The sequence below is a fragment of the Apium graveolens genome, chromosome 2 (genome assembly GCF_009905375.1).
Source record: "Apium graveolens cultivar Ventura chromosome 2, ASM990537v1, whole genome shotgun sequence".
NCBI classification, from domain to species: domain Eukaryota; kingdom Viridiplantae; phylum Streptophyta; class Magnoliopsida; order Apiales; family Apiaceae; genus Apium; species Apium graveolens.
The window spans coordinates 90,394,662-90,417,637 of NC_133648.1; the positions used below are offsets into that span (position 1 = coordinate 90,394,662).

The following is a 22,976-nucleotide window of genomic DNA, read 5'->3' on the forward strand; positions in this document are numbered from 1 at the left end:
TATCTGTGGTCCCCTTTTTTACTGGATGCTGTTGAATTCAGTTGAAAAATTGATTGTGATAGGTTTACCAGTCAGTGAAATAAAACAGATAAATTAGTGTCCAAACATTTATGTATTCCACGTATCCAGAGTGTTACTAGTAGCCCGATGCTGAAGTTACTGCTTGTCAAGAAACTTGAAAACCTCTCATTTTCGAAGTTCAAGTATAGCTAAATGTAAAACCGTTTCATTCTTCTGACTTGCCTATTTTCTAAATTACAGGGCATCATGATATAACCACGACTGATTTAATTCTTTCTTTCACCAATTAAATATTCGTTTATTTCACTGTATAAGGCGGAAATGTTACATATGTATGTATATAGTAGTGCTAGATGTACCAAATAGATACCAAAATTTGGTCCCAAAGTGTTATTGGTGACTTGAAAATTTAGAATGTTTTAATTGGTGGAATTTATGTAGGTCCACTATAACTAATTAATTTGTAACCAAACACGGGTCGTTTAAGATCTATTTTGGATTTCAATTTAACACCTCTGTTCTGTATATAGGTCGAAAATTAAAATACAAGTCAGCTCTTAATATGTAGGATGACTGGTCAGTGTGAAGTTTTTCATAAAATGACAATGAAATGTAGGACTGATTATTTATTTTATTACACTGACTTATTTAGCATCCGTTTAATGACACAACTTGCTCTGTTATACAAAAAGAAATAAATTATTTAAATTATATTATCGTTTCTTCTTTCTTCATCGACTCCGCCAGCTTTTTAGAGATGCAGTAAGCAGTAGAATAAATAGTAAGCATAGGATTAACTCCAACTGCACTTGGCAATACACTTCCATCAATAACAAACAAGCCCTTTGCTTCCCAACTTTCTCCATATTCATCGACTGCACCTACTTCATCATTGGCACCCATTTTGCAACTCCCCATTTGATGTGCAGATGCATATACAGCCCAATGTTCTCTGTTCGACTTTGGCCCTCCGTCCGCTGCCACGCCATCCAGGAACTCCTCCACATCTTCACTTTTAATCCCTTCACATTTCATCCTCTGCCCATCATTCCGAAAAGTGCCTACTTCAACAGCTCCTGCTTCAATCATAATTCTTAAGACTCGTCGCAGTCCTTGTTTAAGATTTTCTTCATCCTGCTCGTTAATATCATACGAAACCCTACCTTCTGATCTCACTTCCCCTGAACTTTGATCCCTCACTAGACTGAATAAAACTGCAGTTCTTGCAAATTTTTCCATCTTATCTTTCATGTCAAGCCCGGAAGTCCAAGGATATATTGCAGCAAATGTTGCAGGTCCTGTTGCAGCAGCTTCAATGATAGATTGAACTTTGGAATCCGCAGACTCCACCTTGTGAAGTGTAGTAAGAATCCCGCCTTCATAACTCTTCCCTCCAATTGTTGAAGTATGTTCCGGGAAATAGCCCCAAGCAAATATGACAGGATGAAGATGAAGATTCCTACCAATATTTTTGTTTTTCAATCCACTTGAAATCATCAGCGGTGGTGTTGAAAGAGCTCCACAAGAAGAAACTGTTATGCGAGCCTCAATTTGCAGTTTCTTAGTTATGTTCTTGCCAACAACATTGGCCATGACTCCTGAGCATCTCTTTTTACCACCACCATTATTGTCTTCCCCTAATACAAATCTCTCAGCTTTTACACCAGTTAAAATCACTGCACCATTTTGAACAGCATCCACAAGCCATGTAGTATCGGCCCCCCTTTTAAGTCCTTTCGTACAACCATAAGAACAAGAACCACAATAATGATCTTCTGGTGAATTTCTAGGAATCCTCTCAACCTTCAACCCAAGATTTTCACACCCTTTTCGAATAACTTTATTTGAAAACCCTTCCTCTGGACAACCATATGTCACACCAAGCCTCTTACTCACAACATCCATTGCATCTTGATACTCGGAGCTTCCAAACAATGGAAGCTTCTGAGACTCGGACCAATCCTTAAGCACATCATCCGGTGTCCTAAGAGTAGCGCACCAATTCACAGCTGTCCCACCTCCAACTGTTGATCCTGCTTTTATAACAACTCTACCATCATCTGATGATAACAAACCTCCCTTTACATATAGCTCATTATTTGATGGTCCTTCCATCAGAGAGTAGTCTTGAGCCACAAAATAGTTCCCTTTTTCAAGAACCACTACCTTTTGACCAGAACTTGCAAGCAGTGCAGCTGCAACTCCTCCTCCACAACCAGAACCTACAATCACAACATCACATTTGATCCGAAACGACGTTGCGTCTTCAGTCACTTCTAGGTCTTTCTGTTTAAGAGACTCCAAGAAACTTGAGCCATTACAATCCTTGGATTCTATAATACCATTTTCAAGAGGTCTCTCCTTTTGTGTGCTGGTTACATTTTCTTCATTACCTACATGGTATCCAATTGCCTCATATGCTGGATTTTTGGAATTTTCATCGGTCTGCAACAAATTAATGTCCCGGTTAAAAAAACAAAAGAAATACTCTTTAACTTGTGTGAAAGAACTACATAATTGAGATCTGTAATAATTTTATAATTAAGCATGTAATTAGTTGAACATGAGACAATTTCTTTACAAAGATAATGCTCCTAGTACTCATATAACTCCCTTAACTACGGACTTAGAAACAATTTATGTGGTATAATAATATTAGAATCACTTTGAGGCCAATCACAAAAAACAGAAGTAGTTTTGTTTTCTCAGTTAATTGAACACAACATATGATTTGGTTGGAGATATGTTATTTTAAAAATTCTACATTGTGAATTTAGATAATCCTGGCCGGCGTGTGTTAAATGCTTAAATCATAACTGAAGAATCCAAATTTAAGAGAGTGGAGTATTAGGCATGCCGGATATGTTTGTCCCCCCTGGCCCCTAGTATGTAAGTTGATCCATGAGTTCACTCATGTCCAAAAGAGTAGAAACATGGGGAGTTAGAGGCTTACTTAGGTGGTTACCACAAAGTTCCATAGCATCGGACAAACAAGACAAAGGCATCATTATCATGACGTGGGTGGAGGGCAGCCAAGTGTTTCTTAACTTGTTTTCTCTTTTATACATCTCGTCCATAATGATTTTGAGCCCATAATTGACACAAACAAAACCCGAATACGACAAGAATACAACTCCATTAATCCACATCTCCTAAGTATTAATTTACTTATAAGTTTATGCATAATTTGAACAACGTAATTTAACAACAACAAGAATACAACTTCATCATCGTATCATATGCAACAAGTTTCAATAAATTTTAGAACGACAAAATTTGATATTTTGAGAAAAAACGGTAAAACGAGCAAGTAAAATATAAGCAGTGAAAATTGCGTACCCAAGAGAAAGCAGTGTAGCAGCAGAAGGCCTTTAACAGGGCAAATACCAAGCGCAGTGGCAGCGGAAAATTGGTTTGCGATGACCATTTCAAGAGAATCTCCTCTCTTTTCTTCAATGGTAATTCGGAAAACCTGATAATGAATGGCCAACTCCGGTCCAGACACACAAATCCACAGAGCAATAAAGTTCCCAGTCTTGTTGAAAGCAAGCTGAGTGTTAATTTTATCAAGATCGTAGCTTGTGGTAATAGTGTCTTCTTCATTGTCTCCGCTACCTACACATCCCACCGTCGTGCATGATAACAACTTTTACTCAAAAGCAAAACAAAATATATAACTTTTGACAATACATGACCTTAAGATTAGACCCCTAATATTGAAAAGTAAACATGACATGCTGCATACAGTGCACAACACACAAACACCTCTCTCTCTCTCTCTCTCTCTCTCTCTCTCTCTCTCTCTCTCTCTCTCTCTCTCTCTCTCTCTCTCTCTCTCTCTCTCTCTCTCTCTCTCTCTCTCTCTCTCTCTCTCTCCTCCCTCCCTTCCTCCCCTCTCTCACACACACTCAGTCCCTCTCTCTCTCTCTCTCATTCACAGCGCGCACACACACACGCAGAAATGAAATTCAAAAGGGTATTCTTAATTATCTTGAAGAATAAATACCTCATCTGCAAGGGGAGGCTGAGGTCCAGTAGAGTTGGTGGAGGAGAGGTGAAAAGGCATAAAAGCTTGAAAGATAGAAGAGAGTGTTTGAATTTGAGATAAAGAAAAGCCATGGCTATAACCACTCTCTCGTTTTCCTCCTCTTAGCAAAACATGATGCGGCATAACGTTACCATCATTACTCCCATTTCTTCCTCCTCCCATTATTTTTAGCTCTGTAATACTCTTCAAACAATATAGGAGTATATAATATGATTATGAGTGAGTGAATAGAGGAATGTCCATGCAGTACAAATTTATTGACTACTTATATAACAAAATGCCACTTGAATCTTGATATATCAAAATAAAACATTTCTATTTATATTAACTTAAAATAATGCTAATTTAAAATTTTAACCAACCTGTATCATACCCAAAGTTTTAAATATCAACATCCTTCAATAACTAAATAGAATTTTATATTTTTTTCCTTTTGTATTTATTTGATAATAATATATTATATTTTTCTAGAGCAATTTATAACTTTATATATATAGTTAGTGTCGGTATGAATTATCAAATTTTCAAACATAAAGTCTTGATATTGAAAAGGAACATAATCACACATTAATTAATAGTACTGATTTGTCTTATTATTATAAAATCTTAAAAATTGATAGACTGTACGTTACCAATCAAACTTGTCATAATAATAATAATAATAATAATAATAATAATAATAATAATAATAATAAAATAAATGTCGAAATTGGGCTTGCTTTGAAATGGAAACCAAAATCACTTTCATAAAGAAGTCGTATATTGAAAACTTGAAATATAAATGTATTCCCAATCATGAAATAAGTTTCTTCTTCTTCTCGTCCGTTAGGATTACATTGTTTCTTGCGTTTAATACTCTATACTGATCTCAATTTATATTCACTTTAGCCAAGTTTGACCGAAAATAATATACTAGTTCCAATCTGTCTTCAAATTTCTCCCGTTTACAAATGACATGACGTTTTAATTTGTGGATAGCTCATGGAGGACTCACATAGGGTTCGTAGAGAATAATTATTTAGAAAATATAAATAAATAATTTATTTCATTTTTTGTCATAGTTATAAATTTTAATTAATAAATTAAAATTAAGTTACACAATTTTTTTATCTAAAAAATCTTTGAAATTTGATTAAATAATTTAAAGTCATTCTGTAATAAAATCACATAAAATCACCTTATCCAAAATTATTTTATAGTAGAATCAAATTAAATAATTTTTTTTTTCAAATTGTAATTGTTAAACATTTTATTATATTTAAAAATAATTATTATTCTACATTAATAACGAATTTGATAAAATTTTATAATAGAATTAAAGTTTTTAATATAATATAAGAGTGTTCTCAAGGAAAGACCCATGCATATATGCACAAGCTGTCATCCCATTATCATTACAAGAAAAACGATCATTTCCTATCAGCGTTTTGGTAGGAAATGGCCCAAATCTGGGAAAAAGGGTCAATTCCTACCAACGCGCTTGGTGGGAAATGCTCATGTCAGAATTGCTACTTGGTAGAAATTGATGCTTGTATCTCAAATGGTCCCACTTGCGAAATGGCTGCCCATGTGGCGTGCCATATGGTCAGCCACGTCACCTGCCATGTCAACGGCCACGTCATACAAATTGGGGTCAGGTTGATGAGTTGGCATGTAGGACCCATCCACGTGTCCTGCCATATGGCAATTGACACATAAAAGACCTTTTTTCTACCAGAAATGGTAGGTTTTGAGTTAGTATTTTCTACCATAATTGGTAGGTTTTGATTGACGAATGGTAGGTTTTATGTCAGAAGACATGAATATCATCATTTCCTACCAATTATTTCCTGCCACTGTTTAGCTTGAATGTGGTAGGAAATACTTTGAATGTGGTAGGAAATGGCTTGAATGTGGTAGGAAATGTTGGACAGTTTTTTTTTAAAATTATTTCATTGATATCAATGTAGAACAATTTGTACATAAATTAATAGCTAAATCATAAGCATATAACAATAACCAAAATTGAAAAATTCATTATAAATCACAATCCGGACATATCACCATTATAACATGACAAGAAAAATTACATCTCCATTATAATTACATATAATAAATAATAATTCATTACAACAATTAATATATGTTTTAAAAAATTTAGACTAATCATCTTCAAGTTCTCATCATTGTTGAATCATTTGCCTTCATTCTTTGTAATTTCTTCATTATCGTTGTTGAATCATTTGTCTACAGTCTTTGTGATTTTTCCATTTTCGTTTTGCTTCTTTCATTTCTTGGTCTCGAGTGAATAAAATCTATAGTAGTCATTAACACACATGAACAATTAATATATATAATAAAAAATAAAGAAGTAATTACATAAATAAATCAAGATTAAAATTATGTTAAAAATATTTAAATGCATATAAATATAAGAGATGGTTAAAATGAAGAAGATGAAGATATTTACCAAAAGAAAAGAAGAAGGAAAAATTGTGAAATGAAATCTTGGTGGAGTAGATAAAATTAAAAGTGAAAAGAGGAAGATAGTGGTTTATAGGTTCAAATCACCTATTTCCTACCAATATTGATAGGATATGGGTTCAGGCGCAATTTTCAAAATTTTGGGTTTAATTTTGGCTCCGTATTTGAAATTTTCATTTTTGATTTTGGCTCCGCATTTGAATTTTTTATGAAATTAAGGTTCATTTCCTACCAATATTGGTAGGTTTTGAATTTGGCGAAAATTTTGAATTTTTGATTTTGCCTCCATATTTGAAATTTTTGGTTTTGGCTTCATGTTTGAAATTTTGTGAAACTAAAGTTCATTTCCTACCAATATTGGTAGGTTTTGAGTTGGATAGTTTTTTTTTTGAAATTTTGGGTTTCCCTCCAAATTTAAAAATTTTGATTTTTCTTTCATGTTTAAAATTTTCATGAAACTACAACAAATATAGGTAGTTAATGGGATTTAACGATTTTTTTTTGAATTTTTAGTGCAAGTACAATTATTAAGAATTAAATTAAATATTAAAAAAAATTGAAATATCAATATAAGACTAAACACTTGTAAAGATGATTAGTTAAACTACTGGTTCACTATTAAAATAGCAAACCAAATAATGAAGCAATATGCTATGATGGGGTCAGAAAAGTGAAATTTCTCAACTTTGTGTTAGCAGAAGCATAATACTTGTATTGTCAAAGTTACTAGGAATAAGTTACACAAAAAACGGAAATTCAAAATATAATATGTATGAATCTTAAAAATAATTATATTTAAGTCTTGTCATCTAACATGGTAGTCTATTTTTGATATATTCAGGGGTTCTCTTGTGAATTCGTTTGTTTCTGTCAGTTCTGTTTACTGTATTATCGTATTATCTATCTCAAATGGCTTCAACTAGTAACATCATTGACGCTATGAATAAGATTACATTAGATGAAGAAGAAGATGAGGGCCTTGATTTCGAGGTGGAATCAGGGGAACAGTACTTGGATGGCAATCAAGAGATTAATACAGACTTATGCTTGGTGGGCCATTTTCTGGTTGACGGAGTAATCGACTTTCCAGCAATGCAACAGACCATGGCTGCACTATGGAGACCAGGGAAAGGATTATTCATTAAAGAGGTCGATATTAATCTATACTTGTTTCAATTTTATCATATGGTGGATATGAGAAGAGTCATAAAAGGTAGCCCGTGGTCATTCAACCGTAAAGCTCTGGTAATTGCGAGGATGAAAGAAGGAGATATCCCACGTGCTATGAATCTGAATACTATGGATTTATGGGTCCAAATTCATGATTTACGTGCAGGCTTCATGACCGAAAATATAGTAAAGGAAGTGGGAAACTACATTGGAACTTTCGTTGACTCATGTCCGACCAATTTCACAGGCGTGTGGCGTGAATATTTGAGAGTCCGAGTTAAAGTCGATCTGAAAAAACCACTAAAGAGGCGCATGAAGATCCGACGAGTTGGAAATGAATGGTTTTGGCTCGTATTTAAATATGAAAATGTTCCAACTTTCTGCTTCATCTGTGGAATAATGGGGCACTCCGACAAATTTTGCAGTCATCATTTTGAAGCTCAAGAAAGTGAAATTGTGAAACCTTACGGCTCGTGGATGCGTGCACCATTACGAAGACAGACGAAGTTGATTGGGGCTAAATGGCTGCGCAACGACAATGGTGATGGACAAAATTCACCGGAAAATGGGTCTTGGAACAAAAACGGAAGGATAAATGATATCCCACCAAATCAGGGATCAGGTGGAGAGAATGAAGGAACGACAACAAACTAATCAAGGGATAGCGGCGCAAATACATGATTTTCAAATGACAACACGATAAGGATGGAAAACAGCCAATCAAATCCCGTGAAGAAAGGAGTGACAATAATAGAGAATAAAAAATGGAGGACTGATAATTGATTGGGCCATACTGAAGATACGATAAATAATACTGAGTTGGATATGGGCCCGGATGAGGAAAATACAATGAGCATGGAGCAGGATAACCCAACAAATGCAACCGATCCAGAAAACGTGAAATTGGCGGGCCTCGTAAAGGGGGTTCGCCAGACATTATGAGTACGTTAAGTTGAAATTGCCATGGGTTTGGGACCCATGGGCTCTACAATTCCTAAAGGAGTCTATACTCCAAAAGAGCCCAGACTTTGTTTTTCTTAGTGAAATTTTGTGTAAAGCAGATAAAGTAGAAAATGTCAAAAATAATATAGGTTTTGAAGGTGCCTTCACAATCGACTCTCAAGGAAATAGTGGGGGAATAACTCTGTTATGGAGGAATAAGAATGAGATTACGGTGAGGTCATTTAACAAGAATCATATTGATGTGGTGGTGGAGTCGGAAGGATGGAATCAATACACATTAACGGGCATATACGGAGAACCTGATCGAGCTAAAAGAAAGGAGACTTGAGAGTTAATAAGTAGATTGCATAGGCAGGCAAATATTCCCTGGGTGCTGATAGGAGACATGAATAACATTCTTCGTCATGAGGATACAAGTGGAGGAAGACAATACCCGACATGGCTCATTCAAGGTTTTCAGAAGTGTGTAGAGGAATGCGAGTCGCATGACCTAGAGTTGGAGGGATACCCATTTATATGGGAAATGGGGTACGGTACAACAAAGTGGATAGAAACTAGACTAGACAGAGCATTGGTGTCAAACAGCTTCATGAATCAGTTTGTCGATGCTAAGCTAACCAACATGAAAATCTCCACTTCAGATCACAACCTCATTCTTTTGGAACCATTCACGAGAACATCCCCCGTTAAGGTGAAACGATTCCGATTTGAGAACGCTTGGTTGAGAGACCCTATGTGTGGTAAAATCGTTGAGCAATCATGGCGCCTGAGCCAAGGAAAATCAATGACAGGGAAAATTAGTTTTACATCGTATGTGTTGGAAAATGGGGAAAGGAAATTACAGGGATCTTTAAATCACGCATACAACACTTAAAGAAAATCATGCAACGTACAAAGGGAAGAAAGGATAATTTTTCAATCCAACTTTATCAAGAGAGTGCTAAAAAGTTGATGGAAATCTACAGTGAACAAGAGGTTTTATGGTGTCAAAGATGTAAATAATTGTGGCTTCAATAGGGGGATAGGAATAGTAAATACTTTCATGCAGCTACAAAGACTCGACGAAGACAAAACAAGATCTCTACTTTGTCAAATGAAAGTGGTGAATTAGTTGGACGTGACTCAGGCTTGGAAGAAACCATGGTGAATTACTTCTCAAACTTATTTGCAGCCATTAACACCAACTGGTCAGAGGTAATCAATTATGTACCTACTCGAGTTAATGCAGATCACAACTCTAATTTGCTAGCTCCAGTGCAACCCAAAGAAGTAAAAGCGGCTTTGTTTAGTATGCATCCTGACAAATCTCCCGGTCTAAATGGCATGAGCCCAGGGTTCTATCAAAAGTATTGGAAAGTGGTTGAAGGTAATATTGTTCAAATGACCCAACAGTTCTTTACCACTGGTAAGTTTGAGAATAATATAACTGATACCAACATTGTTCTAATACCAAAAAAGCATGACCTGTTAACTATGACAGATCTTCGACCTATTTCACTATGTAATGTAGTTTACAAAATAGTGTCGAAAGTGTTGGAGGATAGGTTGAAAGGTATTATGGATGACATAATATCAGAATCTCAGAGCGCGTTCATCCCTGGGAGGCTGATTGCGGGCAATATAATGCGCGCGTTCATCCCTGGGAGGCTGATTGCGGACAATATAATGCTTTCATATGAAGTCATGCATTTTATGAAATGGAAAGTGAGTGGAAAAGTGGGATGGATGGCTTTAAAGTTAGATATGAGTAAGGCATATGATCGTGTGGAATGGAGTTTTCTGAGAGCAATGTTAAATAAGATGGGTTTTGATAATAAGCTTATTCAGCTCTTGTTGGAATGTGTCACCTCAGCTCGTTATAAAATATCACATTCAGGAAAAGAGTTTGGCCTAATTATTCTGAGTAGGGGCATCAGGCAGGGATCCTACTTGTTTCTCGTGTGCATGGAGGGACTCACAACATTAATTCAGGATTATGAACGCAAAAAACTCCTATCTGGTATTAGAGTTGCAAGGGGTCCTCTGAGTCTATCCCATCTATTCTTTGTAGACGACTCGTATGTGTATTACAAAGCTAGTGAGGATTCTGCAGCCCATGTGAATTATATATTGCAAGTTTTTGAACAAGCTTCTGGTCAGCAAATAAATAAAGGCAAATCTTCTATACATTTCAGCTCTAACACATTTCCGGATGCGAGGGATTCAATATGCAATACTTTTGATTTCCCAGAAGCAAGTGAATGCACTACATATTTGGGACATCCTAGTAGTGTAGAACGCAATAAGAAGGCAATTTTTGGTTATCTCAAAAGTAGAATGCAGAACGGAATTGAAGGTTGGGACAAAAAGTATTTATCAAAGGGCGGTAAGGAATTACTCATCAAAACGGTGTCACAAGCTTTACCAACATACGCAATGAGCGTTTTTCTGTTGCCAAAGCATTTGTGTAGCGACCTGAAAAGCTTAATGTGCAAATACTGGTGGCGAGCATCAGCAAACAAGCCCAAAGGTATTCATTGGATGTCCTGGGATCGTATGTGCATGAAAAAATCTGAGGGTGGTCTGGGATTCAGAAAATTATATGACTTCAATATAGCACTACTTGGGAAGCATGCTTGGAGGCTAATCACAAGAAAAGATAGCATGGTCAGCAAGATTTATAGAGCTCGATATTTTCCAGATGGTAATTTTTTGACTGCTAAACTGGGTTCCAACCCAAGTTACGTTTGGAGAAGTATTCTTCAATCTCAGGACCTTGTAAAATCAGGTGCTACTCTTCGTGTTGGTAATGGATGCACTATCGACATCAAAAGAGATCCTTAGCTGCCTTGTGATAACGATCCATTTGTTCATACATATCATGAAGCTTTACAAGGAAATAAAGTTTCATCCCTCATGACAACGAACAGTGATAGCTGGGATACATATTTGGTGGGAGATATTTTCTCTGCAAGGGACGCACTTCTGATTCTATCAATTCCACTTCAAAGAAGAGAGAATAATTCGTGGTTCTGGAGGAAAGACAAGCTTGGCCAATACGCAGTTAAAAGTGCATATGCTGCAATCCGTGATGGCATTACAAACAATCACTCAAGCACCAGCTCTGGTTTCTGGAACAAAATCTGGAACTTGAAGAGACCGTTAAAAGTTAAACACTTCATATGGAGAGCTGTTAGAGAATGTTTGCCTACCAAAGAAATGTTGATCAGCAGAATGGTCGAAGTTGATACAAGATGCCCAGTTTGTAATACAGCTGCAGAGACAACATTTCATGTCCTAGTCTCCTATCAAATTGCAGCTCTCTGCTGGCAGCACCTGGGTTATATATTTGATACACACACAAATATGAGCTTGGAAGAATGGACAACTGAGATGTTACAACACAGCAGAAGAAACCTTATTAACAAAGTTTTCAAGGTAGCATGGGCTACATGGAACAACATAAATGATATTGTTTGGCAACAAAAAGGCAAGGAGTACGTTGAAATAGTATCATCAGCTTTACAGGTACTTAACAACCGGGAGAGTGCACAAGACAAGTCTTTCGATAATTCTATTGGGTTCATAACTCAAGTGGATGGCGATGTGCACTGGAAATCACCACATCTAGGGATTGTTAAGGTAAACACTGATGCAACTCTTTTTGACGAATCCAATCACTACAGTTATGCCATGGTGGCCTGAGATCATGAGGGAGCAATGATGGAAGCTATATCAAGTTGCATGTCAGGAAGTTTAAACCCAGAAATAGCAGAGGCCATTGGTATACGTGAGGCCTTAAGCTGGGTGAAGAGTAAGAATTGGCCAGCAGCTGTAGTGGAAACAAATTGCTTAAATGTGGTACAAGCCATCAGATGTTCGTCTGTTAACCTGTCTTATCTGGGAAGGGTAGTAGATGAATGCAATCAATTACTTGTTGACTTAAAGTCGCGAAATGTGACTTTAAAATTTGTTAAGCGGTTCGCAAACATGGTAGCTCACTATTTAGCGAGATACTCAAGTTCTATAACTGATCGTAAATTGGGGGGGGGGGAAGGATACTCATCCAGACTTGATTTCTGTATTAGCAAATGATTTGAAAGTTCAATAAAACCATTTCCTTTCTGGCAAAAAAAATAGCAAACCTAATACATTTATTTTTTTTCCAAAACATTTATCATATCACTAAAATATATAGATCTTGATATCCGTACAGTTGGATCATTCATAAAAAGTTTTGAAAAAAATTCGAAACATCAATATGGGAATAACCACTAGTTAAAAGTACTATTCAAACAATTGGTTGATTGTTAAAATAACATACAAAATAATTATTTTTTCAAAGCATTTTGTCATGTCACAAAAATATATAGATCTTTACATCTGTATGGTTGGATCATTTATAAATATTTTTAAAAAAATCAAAATATTAATGTGGGACTAAACTCTAGTAAGAAGAACTATTTAAACTACTGGCTGACTAATAAAATAGCAAACTGAATACCTTTTTTTTTCTAATAATTTTATCATATCACTGGAATATATAGATCTTGACATCCGTACAGTTGGATCCTTCATATTTTTTTTATAAAAATCAAAATATGAATATGGGATTGTTAGGTCCCAATATGTTTGTAGAATGGGGGGGTTGAATACAAACTATACCGTTTAATCGAATAAAATGCGTAATAAAAAAGTGAAACAAAATTCAAGTTAAATAAAACTATCATTAAACTTGAAAGGTGTTACAACAACGGTATCGTTTACAAGGGATTAATCTCAAATAAATTATTCCAAATCTAAAATAAATTCGACATGAACTTTTTCTATTTTTGAAATAAAAAGATCAAATGCTAGAAGTAATTTGAGATTAATATCTAAGGATTTTGATCCGCTAGATAGTTACACAACAACAATATAATGATTTCTAGTGGTTTGAATTTAACATTAATGACTAGAAATTAATAGGCTCGAAATGTAGTTGAGAGAGATGAAATGCTTCTGCTATTTGTTCTTCAGGTTGTTGTTCTGTAATTAATGAGCTTCTGTCTGAGTTTTTCTTTTATATTCATTCAACATAAATTCACTGAATTGGCAAGACAATCCGTTGAGCTAGCAAGACAATCCCAACAGCTGGTAGAACTTTCGGTATGAAAAATGAATGAACTAGCAAGACAATCCCAACAGCTGGTAGGACTTCCAGTAAGACAATTAAATGAACTGGCATGACTTTCGGTATGACTATTGATTGTCATACCGATTGTCATACTAGTACAAAAGATTGTCTTGCTGAATTAATATTGAATTTAAATTCAAAATCAATTCTGAAAATGCATAATATTAATTCAGAATTAATTAATCAATTAATCCAATTAATCAATAAATTAATCTTTGCAAATATAATTTATTTTCTTAATTAAATTATACGACTTACTTAATTAATAGAGAATTAATACTACTCTTGAACATCAACCATTCTTCTGAAAATCTTCTGATAATTATGAATCAATTCCACACTTCAATGTTGACACTCGATGTACTGTCTGGTTAATGAGTGACTAACTTCCGTGACATTTCTTCATGTCTTGACTTCAATAACTTGATTTACTTCAGATTAAATCCCTGTAAATATTTGATACCCTGGCGAGATCTCTGTCACTTGATTAAATCCACAATCTTGATTTATATCACTGAGGCTTGATCAATTTCTTGAGCTTCTTCCAGTGAATTAAGTCCTCAAGTCTGTAGAACAATGTTACTTAATCCTTTGCCATATGTTACTTAGTGAGATCTCTTTGACGATAGAACCACTATTTACTTGTTACATCCTTATTTGAGTTGAGTTAAATCCTCGAATAAACAAATAGGCTATGACATATGCATTTCAATCTCCCCCTATTTGTTTGTTAGACAATAACAACAAATACCTAGAGGATAACTCAACTAACAAATAAGAAAAAGATATAAACAGTAATGCAAAGTAAATAGCAGAAAAGTTCTGGATTATATTTAACATTTTCCATATTCCGAAAGAAATTTACAAGTGAATACAAGATAGATGTTCCTCTAGACTGAACATATGACTACATTTGTCTATCTTGATTCATAAAGCTCTAAGCATATTACATTAAGTTGAGCTAATTGAATTCAGTTGTCTTCCCTTCCGAATTCACCTTCTTCCAAATCTTGAAGCAGCTCCTTGTCAAAGACACGATCCTTTTCTGAAGTGAAGCTGGCTAGTCTAATTGGTTGAACTCCAACTGACTTCAGCTTATTTTTAAACTGATTATACCTTTTAATATTCTTTTCACAATAAGCTTGAATCAAATCAGCAGCTTTAGTTTTCAACTCAGATGAGTATCCAGCAGTTCTTAAGTGATGTTCCATCCAGACAAGATGCTTAGCAGAGTAGTCTTTAAGAGATTATGAATCGAGCTGGCAGATTTGAAGACAGTCCGACTTAAAGAATCTTACTTGAAAGGGCAAGTTGACCACTTGAGGACTAGCCCTATTAGCAAACTCTTTTAGCCTTTCACGAAGGACTTCATTCAATTCTGAGCTTCTTTTGACTTTGTTGAGAAGAATCCAAATCTCTGATAAAGAACGATTCTCAAACAGATGAAGTGATACCTTGAAAGATCCTTCACTCTGACAATATATAAATATGCTCATTTCATTTAGAGATCTGTCAAAAGCAGCTGTGATCCTTGAGATTTCAGTCTTGATAGCACTCATGTACACGTCATTATTTGGATTAGAAATTTCCAGCCTGTCGAGAAGATGTAGAAACTCCCTATCATTGTTTATACTCAGTTGAGGTATATCAATAACTCTTCTTGCTTCATCCCATTTTTCACCAATCTTCAGTTTGACATCTCTTCTTCTTTCTTTAGCTTTAATGTCATGAAGACGTTGCTTTTCAAGAGTTTCTGTTCGTTGGATGTCTTTCCACATGTCAATGATCTAAGATATCTTTTTAAGTTCAGCTTCTTTTCTCTTCAACTCTGACTGCTGCTGCTGAAACTCTTTCTCAAAAACATGATCCACTTGAGCTTCCTCTTCCCATTCTTCAAAATTACTTTCCTCCTCAGCTTCAAAGAAACCATCTTTATCTTCCAAGACTGGTTCAGTGGGAACGTTAAAAATATCAAAGTCATCTTGTTCTCCACTATAGTAGACATTATCAGCCTTCCTTGTGTCTCCAGCAGAAGAATATTTTTCTTTACCCTTTCCACTTCTCCCTTGCTTCTCCCCCTTAGTTGAGGAATCCTCTACATATTTTCCTTTAGACCCTCCCTGACCTCCATTACCTCCAGAGCCTGAGCCTCCACCAGACGACCCTTCAAAGAAAGTCCTTTATTCTTCATTAGGGCAGTGAGAATTTTTTATCATGAAATACAAGTGCTTCATCCCTTCATTGAGATGTTCCATGCCCTTTTCTATCTTCACGAATCTGGAAGAGTCTAGTGAATGATTCATTTCAACCAGGTCTTCAAGAGAATTCATTCTAGTATGGAGAGAGCAGAAGTTTGCAATATCGTCGGCTGATAAAGTTGGAGATTCCTGAATGGAATTAAGCTTTGGTATCACAGTGGTCTTGAAATCTGAGATATCATTTCTAATGAATGCCAGCTGATTGTTGACAGAGGTGGAAGAAGAAGACCGTTCAACTACTTGTGCTTTGAATGTTTGAGCCTCAGCCTGACTTTTAGCAAGTTGTTCTTTCAGAGCAGCAATTTGAGCTAACAGATTTTCAGTGTTTGTGTCTGTGTGTGCGCTCACCTGAATATCTCTCCTGTTTGGTTCACTCAACTCACGTGCTTGTGTTTCTCTCAATATAAGTACTCGTGAGGAGCCATCCTATAGCTGGTCTTCTGTATCTGAAATTGAAATTACCCTAGCCTCTTCAAGAGAGATCAGTGGTGGTACAATGGGAATTCGTGAGTCCCGATCCTCAGTCAAACCTATCTGTTCATGTGAAATAGATGTCTGAATTGCTTCAGGGATAGATTGACCGAGTTGCCCTCCACTTTCTCCAGATAAATCTGCGAGTGGAGAATCCTGTGAGGGAGCCAGAGGTGTTGGATCTGGGAGGGGAGAAAATGACTCTATTAGAGGTGGCTGAGAGTCAGATTTTCCCTCAGAAGCATGTGACTGCTCTTCTGCCGTAACTATGGCAGGCACTGTTACCGACTCAATGTGCACTCCTCTCTTTGTGTCCTGAGTATCATCTATTGGTCTGTATGCTTCCATTGTGAGTAATGGAAGTGTGCTTGACTCAGTACAAGATGCTATGGCCCTATGGCGAATTTTAATAGATCCATCCCATTGAGAGAATGTCTCTAGTAACTGTTCATTGGCCATTTCAAAGTCCATGTCCTATTAGGAGGACAAGGATGGGATTTCAGATGCCTCAGTAAGTGTTCTTCTTTTCTTGGGAGGAGGCAGAGCCGAGGGTTCATTCACATCCAGAAATACACTACTTCCTACTAACCTTCTCGGTAACATTTTAGACAGTGGGGGAGAGTTTGAGACAGGTTGTGACTCTGTGTTTGGCTCTATGACCTGGGATTGAAGCTGCGGTTCTATAACTTCATGGTCAGCCCTATCAACCACTAGGGGTCTTTCAACAGAAGTAGGAATAGTTTGAGAGTGAGGAATTATTACCGGCAGTGGAAGAGCATCAGATGTTTGTGCCTGGGTGGCTTGAACCACTGGAGGTTGAGCTTGCTGTTCATGACCGGGAAGATTGAAAATTGGTAAAGGAATGAAAGTGGCCATGAAAGCAGATACAAGTACTGGAACTTGCATGAATTTGAAGGTTGTGTCTTGGCATGTGTAGATCTTTTTGCTTACCGGAAGGGGTTCAGCTACTGATGAGTTAGCAAAAAGAGCCTTATGCTCAGGTGTGAGAAGATGTTCTGCTATAAGCATAAGAAAACGAGCGTAGTAGCACGAAACCCTACGATTCTTAGAATGATCACGCAAAGTTGTAGTGAGACATCTCAGAAGAATGGGTAAAAGTAGTTTGCCAAAATTGATCCTTTGATTGAAAACAACCACAAGACCAATATACTGCAGAGTGGAAGTGATGTTGTGAAAGTTGGATTTAGTGCAGTTGGCAATCACTTTGGAAAGTGTATCGAAGAAAATATCCCATTCAGAAACCAAATTGGATTTAGACAGCTTGGTTAAATTAATCACCCCCTGATAGTGAATGGCATGGAAAAAATTTGAAATCTCATTTTCAGAGGGTAAATTACAGAAATTGTCCATTGGAAAATTTAACGCTCGATTGATGACTATTTCATCAACTACATACTGTGTGTTTGCCACGGTGAATGAAAAAGATTTAGAATCATCGGCCACAGTAGAGGTTGTGCAAATCAGTCTAAGCAGATCGACATTTAATAGCACATTTGATTTAATAGCAGAGCTAACAATCGAATGGTCATTTAAAAATCTAATCCACGGCTTAAATTTTTCCACATCACACTTTTCTGGATTAAAATAACCAACATGATTATGCGAGACAATTTGGAAATTGAGAGCCATTAAAAATATAATAAAACACACACTTTCAGAATTTTAAGAATAATATTAAGAAAATTCGAATTAAAAAAAAATTAATAATTCGAATTAAGTCAATTATATCCGAAAAATTTAGAAAGAAATGTATCTCGTTAATGTTCTTAACTCACAAAATCAGATTTGCAATCTCATAAGACACAAAACCAAATTGAAATACCAAAAAAAAACTGATTTGAGAAAGAAAAAAAAACGAAGTGAAATAGTAAAAAAAAATTGGCAGCACTTCCTCACTATATGTATACACACGAATACGTATATATAACAATTAAGTGTGCTGAGTAAAAACTCGAGCAATAGGAATAATGGCGACTGTTTGATAATCGAAGAGAGAGAAAACAAACAGCGGTTAGAAGAAGGAATAAAATGAGGAGGCTGTTGAAAATGATTTTAAAACTATTCATAGAATAGCCTAAGTACTACAACTGGTATGACAATCCGGGATTGTCATACCGATTGTTATACCAGGCAAACGGTTGGATTTTTTTTAAAGAAAATAAAAATAACTGGTATGACAATCTGATAGTCATACCGATTGTCATACCAGTATAAAATACATGAATTTAACCGAATAAATTAGAAAGACAATCGATAGTCATACCGATTGTTATTCTAGTACAAAATAAAAAGAAATATATATGATATAAATTTTATTAATGGCAAGACTATTGATAGTCATACCGATTGTCTTGCCAGTATAAAACTATACTGAAAATATAAATTAAACACATATAAACTGGAATGACTTTCAGCAAGACAATTTCAAAAGTCTTGTCGATTGTCATTGCAGTTATAAAATAAATATAAACAGAATTTACACGTACAAAATATATTTACAAAATTAAAATATTCAGAAATAATTATATTTTATTCCAAAAACAGATTTCTGTTGAATTTTAGCAAATAAAATTCATAGAAAAATATTTTTAGAGAAAATAAAATAAAATATTCTGAGATATTTAAATTAACAAGTTGAATAAATAAATAAGATAAGATAATAACAATTACATAGAATTAAGCAAGAAATATGGTAAATATGATAAAATAAATTTGCAAATGAATTTTTCATTCATGAAAAATTCATTTGTAAATTCATTCAAGAACAAATCTCAGATATTAACTAGTTTAATCACTAAAGCTATTCAACATACCCAATTTACCAACTAATCTGGTAAATGTGGATTCAGCAAGTGGTTTAGTGAAAATATCTGCTATTTGTTCTTCTGTTGGAATAAAAAATAGTTCAACAGTACCATTCATGACGTGCTCTCTAATAAAATGATACCTGATGTCAATGTGCTTGGTCCTTGTGTGCTGCACAGGGTTGTTGGTGATGGCTATTGCACTTGTATTGTCACATAGAATAGGGATTTTGTTCAATACAGAGCCATAGTCCCGTAGCTGATTCCTAATCCACAAGATCTGAGCACAGCAGCTTCCAGCAACAATATATTCAGCCTCGGCCGTTGAATTGGAAACTGTTTGCTGTTTCTTGCTGTACCATGAGACTAGTCTGCTTCCTAGGAATTGACAACTCCCTGAGGTGCTTTTTCTATCAACAACACTTCCTGCGTAATCTAAATCTGTATATCCAACAAGGTTAAAACCAGATTCTTTAGGGTACCAAATACCTAGATTTGGCGTTCCCTTAAGATATTTCAAGATTCGTTTAACAGCAACAAGATGAATATCTCTGGGATTCGCTTGGAACCTTGCACATAAGCATGTAGCATACATAATATCTGGTCTACTTGCAGTAAGATAGAGTAACGAGCCAATCATACCTCTGTAGCTTGTGACATATACCTTAATGGAGTTTTCACATGGTCCAAGCTTGACAGCTGTAGTTGACGGAGTCCTTGCTGATGCAGAATCCTCTAGATTGTACTTTTTGAGGAGTTCCTTGAGACACTTGGATTGACAAATAAAAGTTCCATCTAACCTTTGATTTACTTGTAATCCAAGAAAGAACTTCAGCCCTCCCATCATGCTCATTTCAAATTTGCTGTGCATTAACTTAGCAAATCTCTTACAGAGATTATCATTAGTAGACCCAAATATTATATCATCCACATAGACTTGGACTAATATAGTATCATTCTTATGCTTTTTAGAAAAGAAAGTTTTGTCTATGACACCTCTAATAAAGCTATTTTCAATAAAAAATTCAGAGAGAGTGTCATACCATTTTCTCGGAGACTGTTTGAGACCATAGATAGCCTTGAAAAGAAAGTAGACAAAATCCAAATGATCTGGATCTTCAAAACCAGGAGGTTGCTCTACATACACCTCTTCATCCAGCTTTCCATTCAGAAATGCACTCTTGACATCCATTTGATAAACTTTAAAGTTCGAGAATACTGCGAATGCCAGAAATATCCTGATGGCCTCTAGTCTAGCTACTGGAGCATAGGTTTCATCATAATCAATGCCTTCAGCTTGAGAATATCCTTTAGCTACCAGTCTTGCTTTATTTCTTGTAACCATACCATCTTCATCTAGTTTATTCCTGAATACCCACCGAGTACCAACAACTTTCTTGTGTGTAGGTCTAGGTACCAGTTTCCAAACTTGTTGATGTTCAAACTGATTGAGTTCATCTTGCATAGCAATCACCCAATCTGGATTAGTCAGTGCTTCTTCAATCTTCTTAGGTTCCATCTAAGAAAGAAATCCTGAGAACATACATTCATTTTGAGTAGCACGTCTAGTTCTGACTCCAACATCTGGATCACCAATAATCAATTCAAAAAGATGAGCTTTATTCCAGATAGTCTGTCTTGGGAGATTTGATCTTGATGATTCACCTTGAAATTCATTGGGATATTGTGTCCTACTAGTTGATCCTTCAGCATCTCCCCTTGAGTTGTTGCCAGGCTGACTTGATGATTCTTCGTCAGTAGCAGTAGTATCTCCATTGTTGCCAATGTTTCCATCACCATTACCTTGAGTATCATCATGATTAACAGGTTCTTCACCAGCAACAACCTCAGGTTCTTGATCATGTTCTGATTCTGAATCTGACATATCATCAAACTTCAGCTTCTCAAAAGGATCTTCAGTTTGGATACTAGGGAGTTTAGTGTCATCAAATGTAACATTGACACTTTCAGTTAATTTGTGTTGATCAATGGTATACACCCTGTATAATCTTCTTCCATATCCAACAAAAATACCCTCATATGCTTTTGCCTCGAATTTACCACGATGATCATCTCCATCCTTGAGCTCGAAGCATCTGGCACCAAATACATGAAAGTATTTGATATAAGGTTTCTGTTCATTCATAATCTCATAAGGAATTTTCATGAAGTCTTTGTTGATTAGAGTTCGATTCTGAGTATAACATGCAGTATTGACAGCTTCATCCCAAAAGTACATTAGAAGACCTGATTCACTTAACATAGTTCTTGCAGCTTCAATCAATGTACGATTCTTCCTTTCTACCACTCCATTTTGCTGAGGGGTTCTAGGAGCTGAAAATTGTCTGGTAATCCTTTTGTCTGTACAGAATCCATTGAGAAGTGAATTCTTGAATTCTGTTCCATTATCTGACCTTATTGCTCTAACAGGGACATTAGAATCTAACTCGATTAACTTGATATGATCAATCACAACTTGTGGTGTTTCATCCTTAGAGTGAAGGAATAAAACCCACGTATACTTGGAATAATCATCAACTATCACAAGACAGTAACACTTCTTTGACATCGAAAAAATATTAACTGGTCCAAACAAATCCATGTGCAATAATTGAAGAACACCAGTTATGGAGGATGTGTCAGTGCCTTTGTGACTTGCTTTCTTTGACTTTCCTTTCTGGCAAGCCTCACACAGTCCTTCTGGGGAGAATTCCAGCTGAGGCAGACCTCTAACCAGTTCTCGCTTGACAAGAGAATTCATTGATTTGAAATTGAGATGGGAAAGTCTCTTGTGCCATAGCCAACTCTCATCTGAAGATGCCTTAGCATAGAAACAATTGATTTCAGGATTGCTTCCAGAGTTCATGTCAGCTACGAACAGATTTCCTTTCCGAATTCCCATCAAGGAGGGTTTTTCACTTTTCTTGTGCAGAATCTGACACTTCAGCTTGTCGAATAAAACATTGTAGTCGTTGTCACAGAACTGACTAATACTAAGCAGATTGTGTTCAAGTCCTTGCACAACATACACATTTTCAATGATAACATTACCAGCTTGCAAACAACCATATCCCTCAGTTAGACCTTTGCTGTTATCTCCAAAGGTAACCATCGTGCCAGCTTTCTCAACCACATTTGATAGCAGGGCTCTATCTCCGGTCATATGTCTTGACAATCCGTTGTCAAGAATCCACACTACCGATTCCACCTATTTAATGCCCTGCAATACAAATGGATTAGACCTTCTTCGGAACCCACACTTGGTTGGGTCCGACATACTTGTAGAATTGGCCTTTATCAGGCAAAACAACATTCTTAACTTTTATGTTCTCAACTTTCTCAACGACTGGACATTTGACCTTGTAAACAGCCTTGACAAATTTCTGTTTAGGCTTAGGCACAAATGTCTCCTTTCTAGCTTTAGGAGGACTATCAGTCTTAGACCTATTATGCTTCTTATTATTCACATGCTGACGAGGAGTAGTCTTATAACTAGAAACGTGCTTACCATTAAAATAAGCAACCATCAAATTAAAAGCACAAGACATGCAATTAGGAACACCACATACTTTATGAGAGGAATTATCAATAGGCAAATTATG

General features: G+C 36.0%; 1 protein-coding gene across 1 annotated transcript; it reads right to left on the minus strand.

Annotated features, from left to right (window-relative positions):
* Positions 1–595: 595 nt before the first annotated feature.
* Positions 596–4,312, minus strand: LOC141707641 (long-chain-alcohol oxidase FAO2). The gene is made up of 3 exons (XM_074510926.1): positions 4,028–4,312; positions 3,361–3,636; positions 596–2,466 (listed from the first exon to the last, which is right to left on the minus strand). The coding sequence occupies exons 1-3, from the start codon at positions 4,229–4,231 to the stop codon at positions 730–732; spliced, it is 2,217 nt and encodes a 738-aa protein (XP_074367027.1). The 5' UTR covers positions 4,232–4,312; the 3' UTR covers positions 596–729.
* Between the last annotated feature and the right edge of the window lie 18,664 nt (positions 4,313–22,976).

Bases quoted from the DNA above. Each gene is read 5' to 3' on its own strand.
- LOC141707641 (XM_074510926.1), bottom strand. From the start codon at position 4,231: ATGGGAGGAGGAAGAAATGGGAGTAATGATGGTAACGTTATGCCGCAT. The intron at 3,637-4,027 runs GTATTTATTCTT...TGGGATGTGTAG, and splicing joins AGCCTCCCCTTGCAGATGAG to GTAGCGGAGACAATGAAGAA. The intron at 2,467-3,360 runs GTACGCAATTTT...AATTTGTTGCAG, and splicing joins GCTACACTGCTTTCTCTTGG to ACCGATGAAAATTCCAAAAA.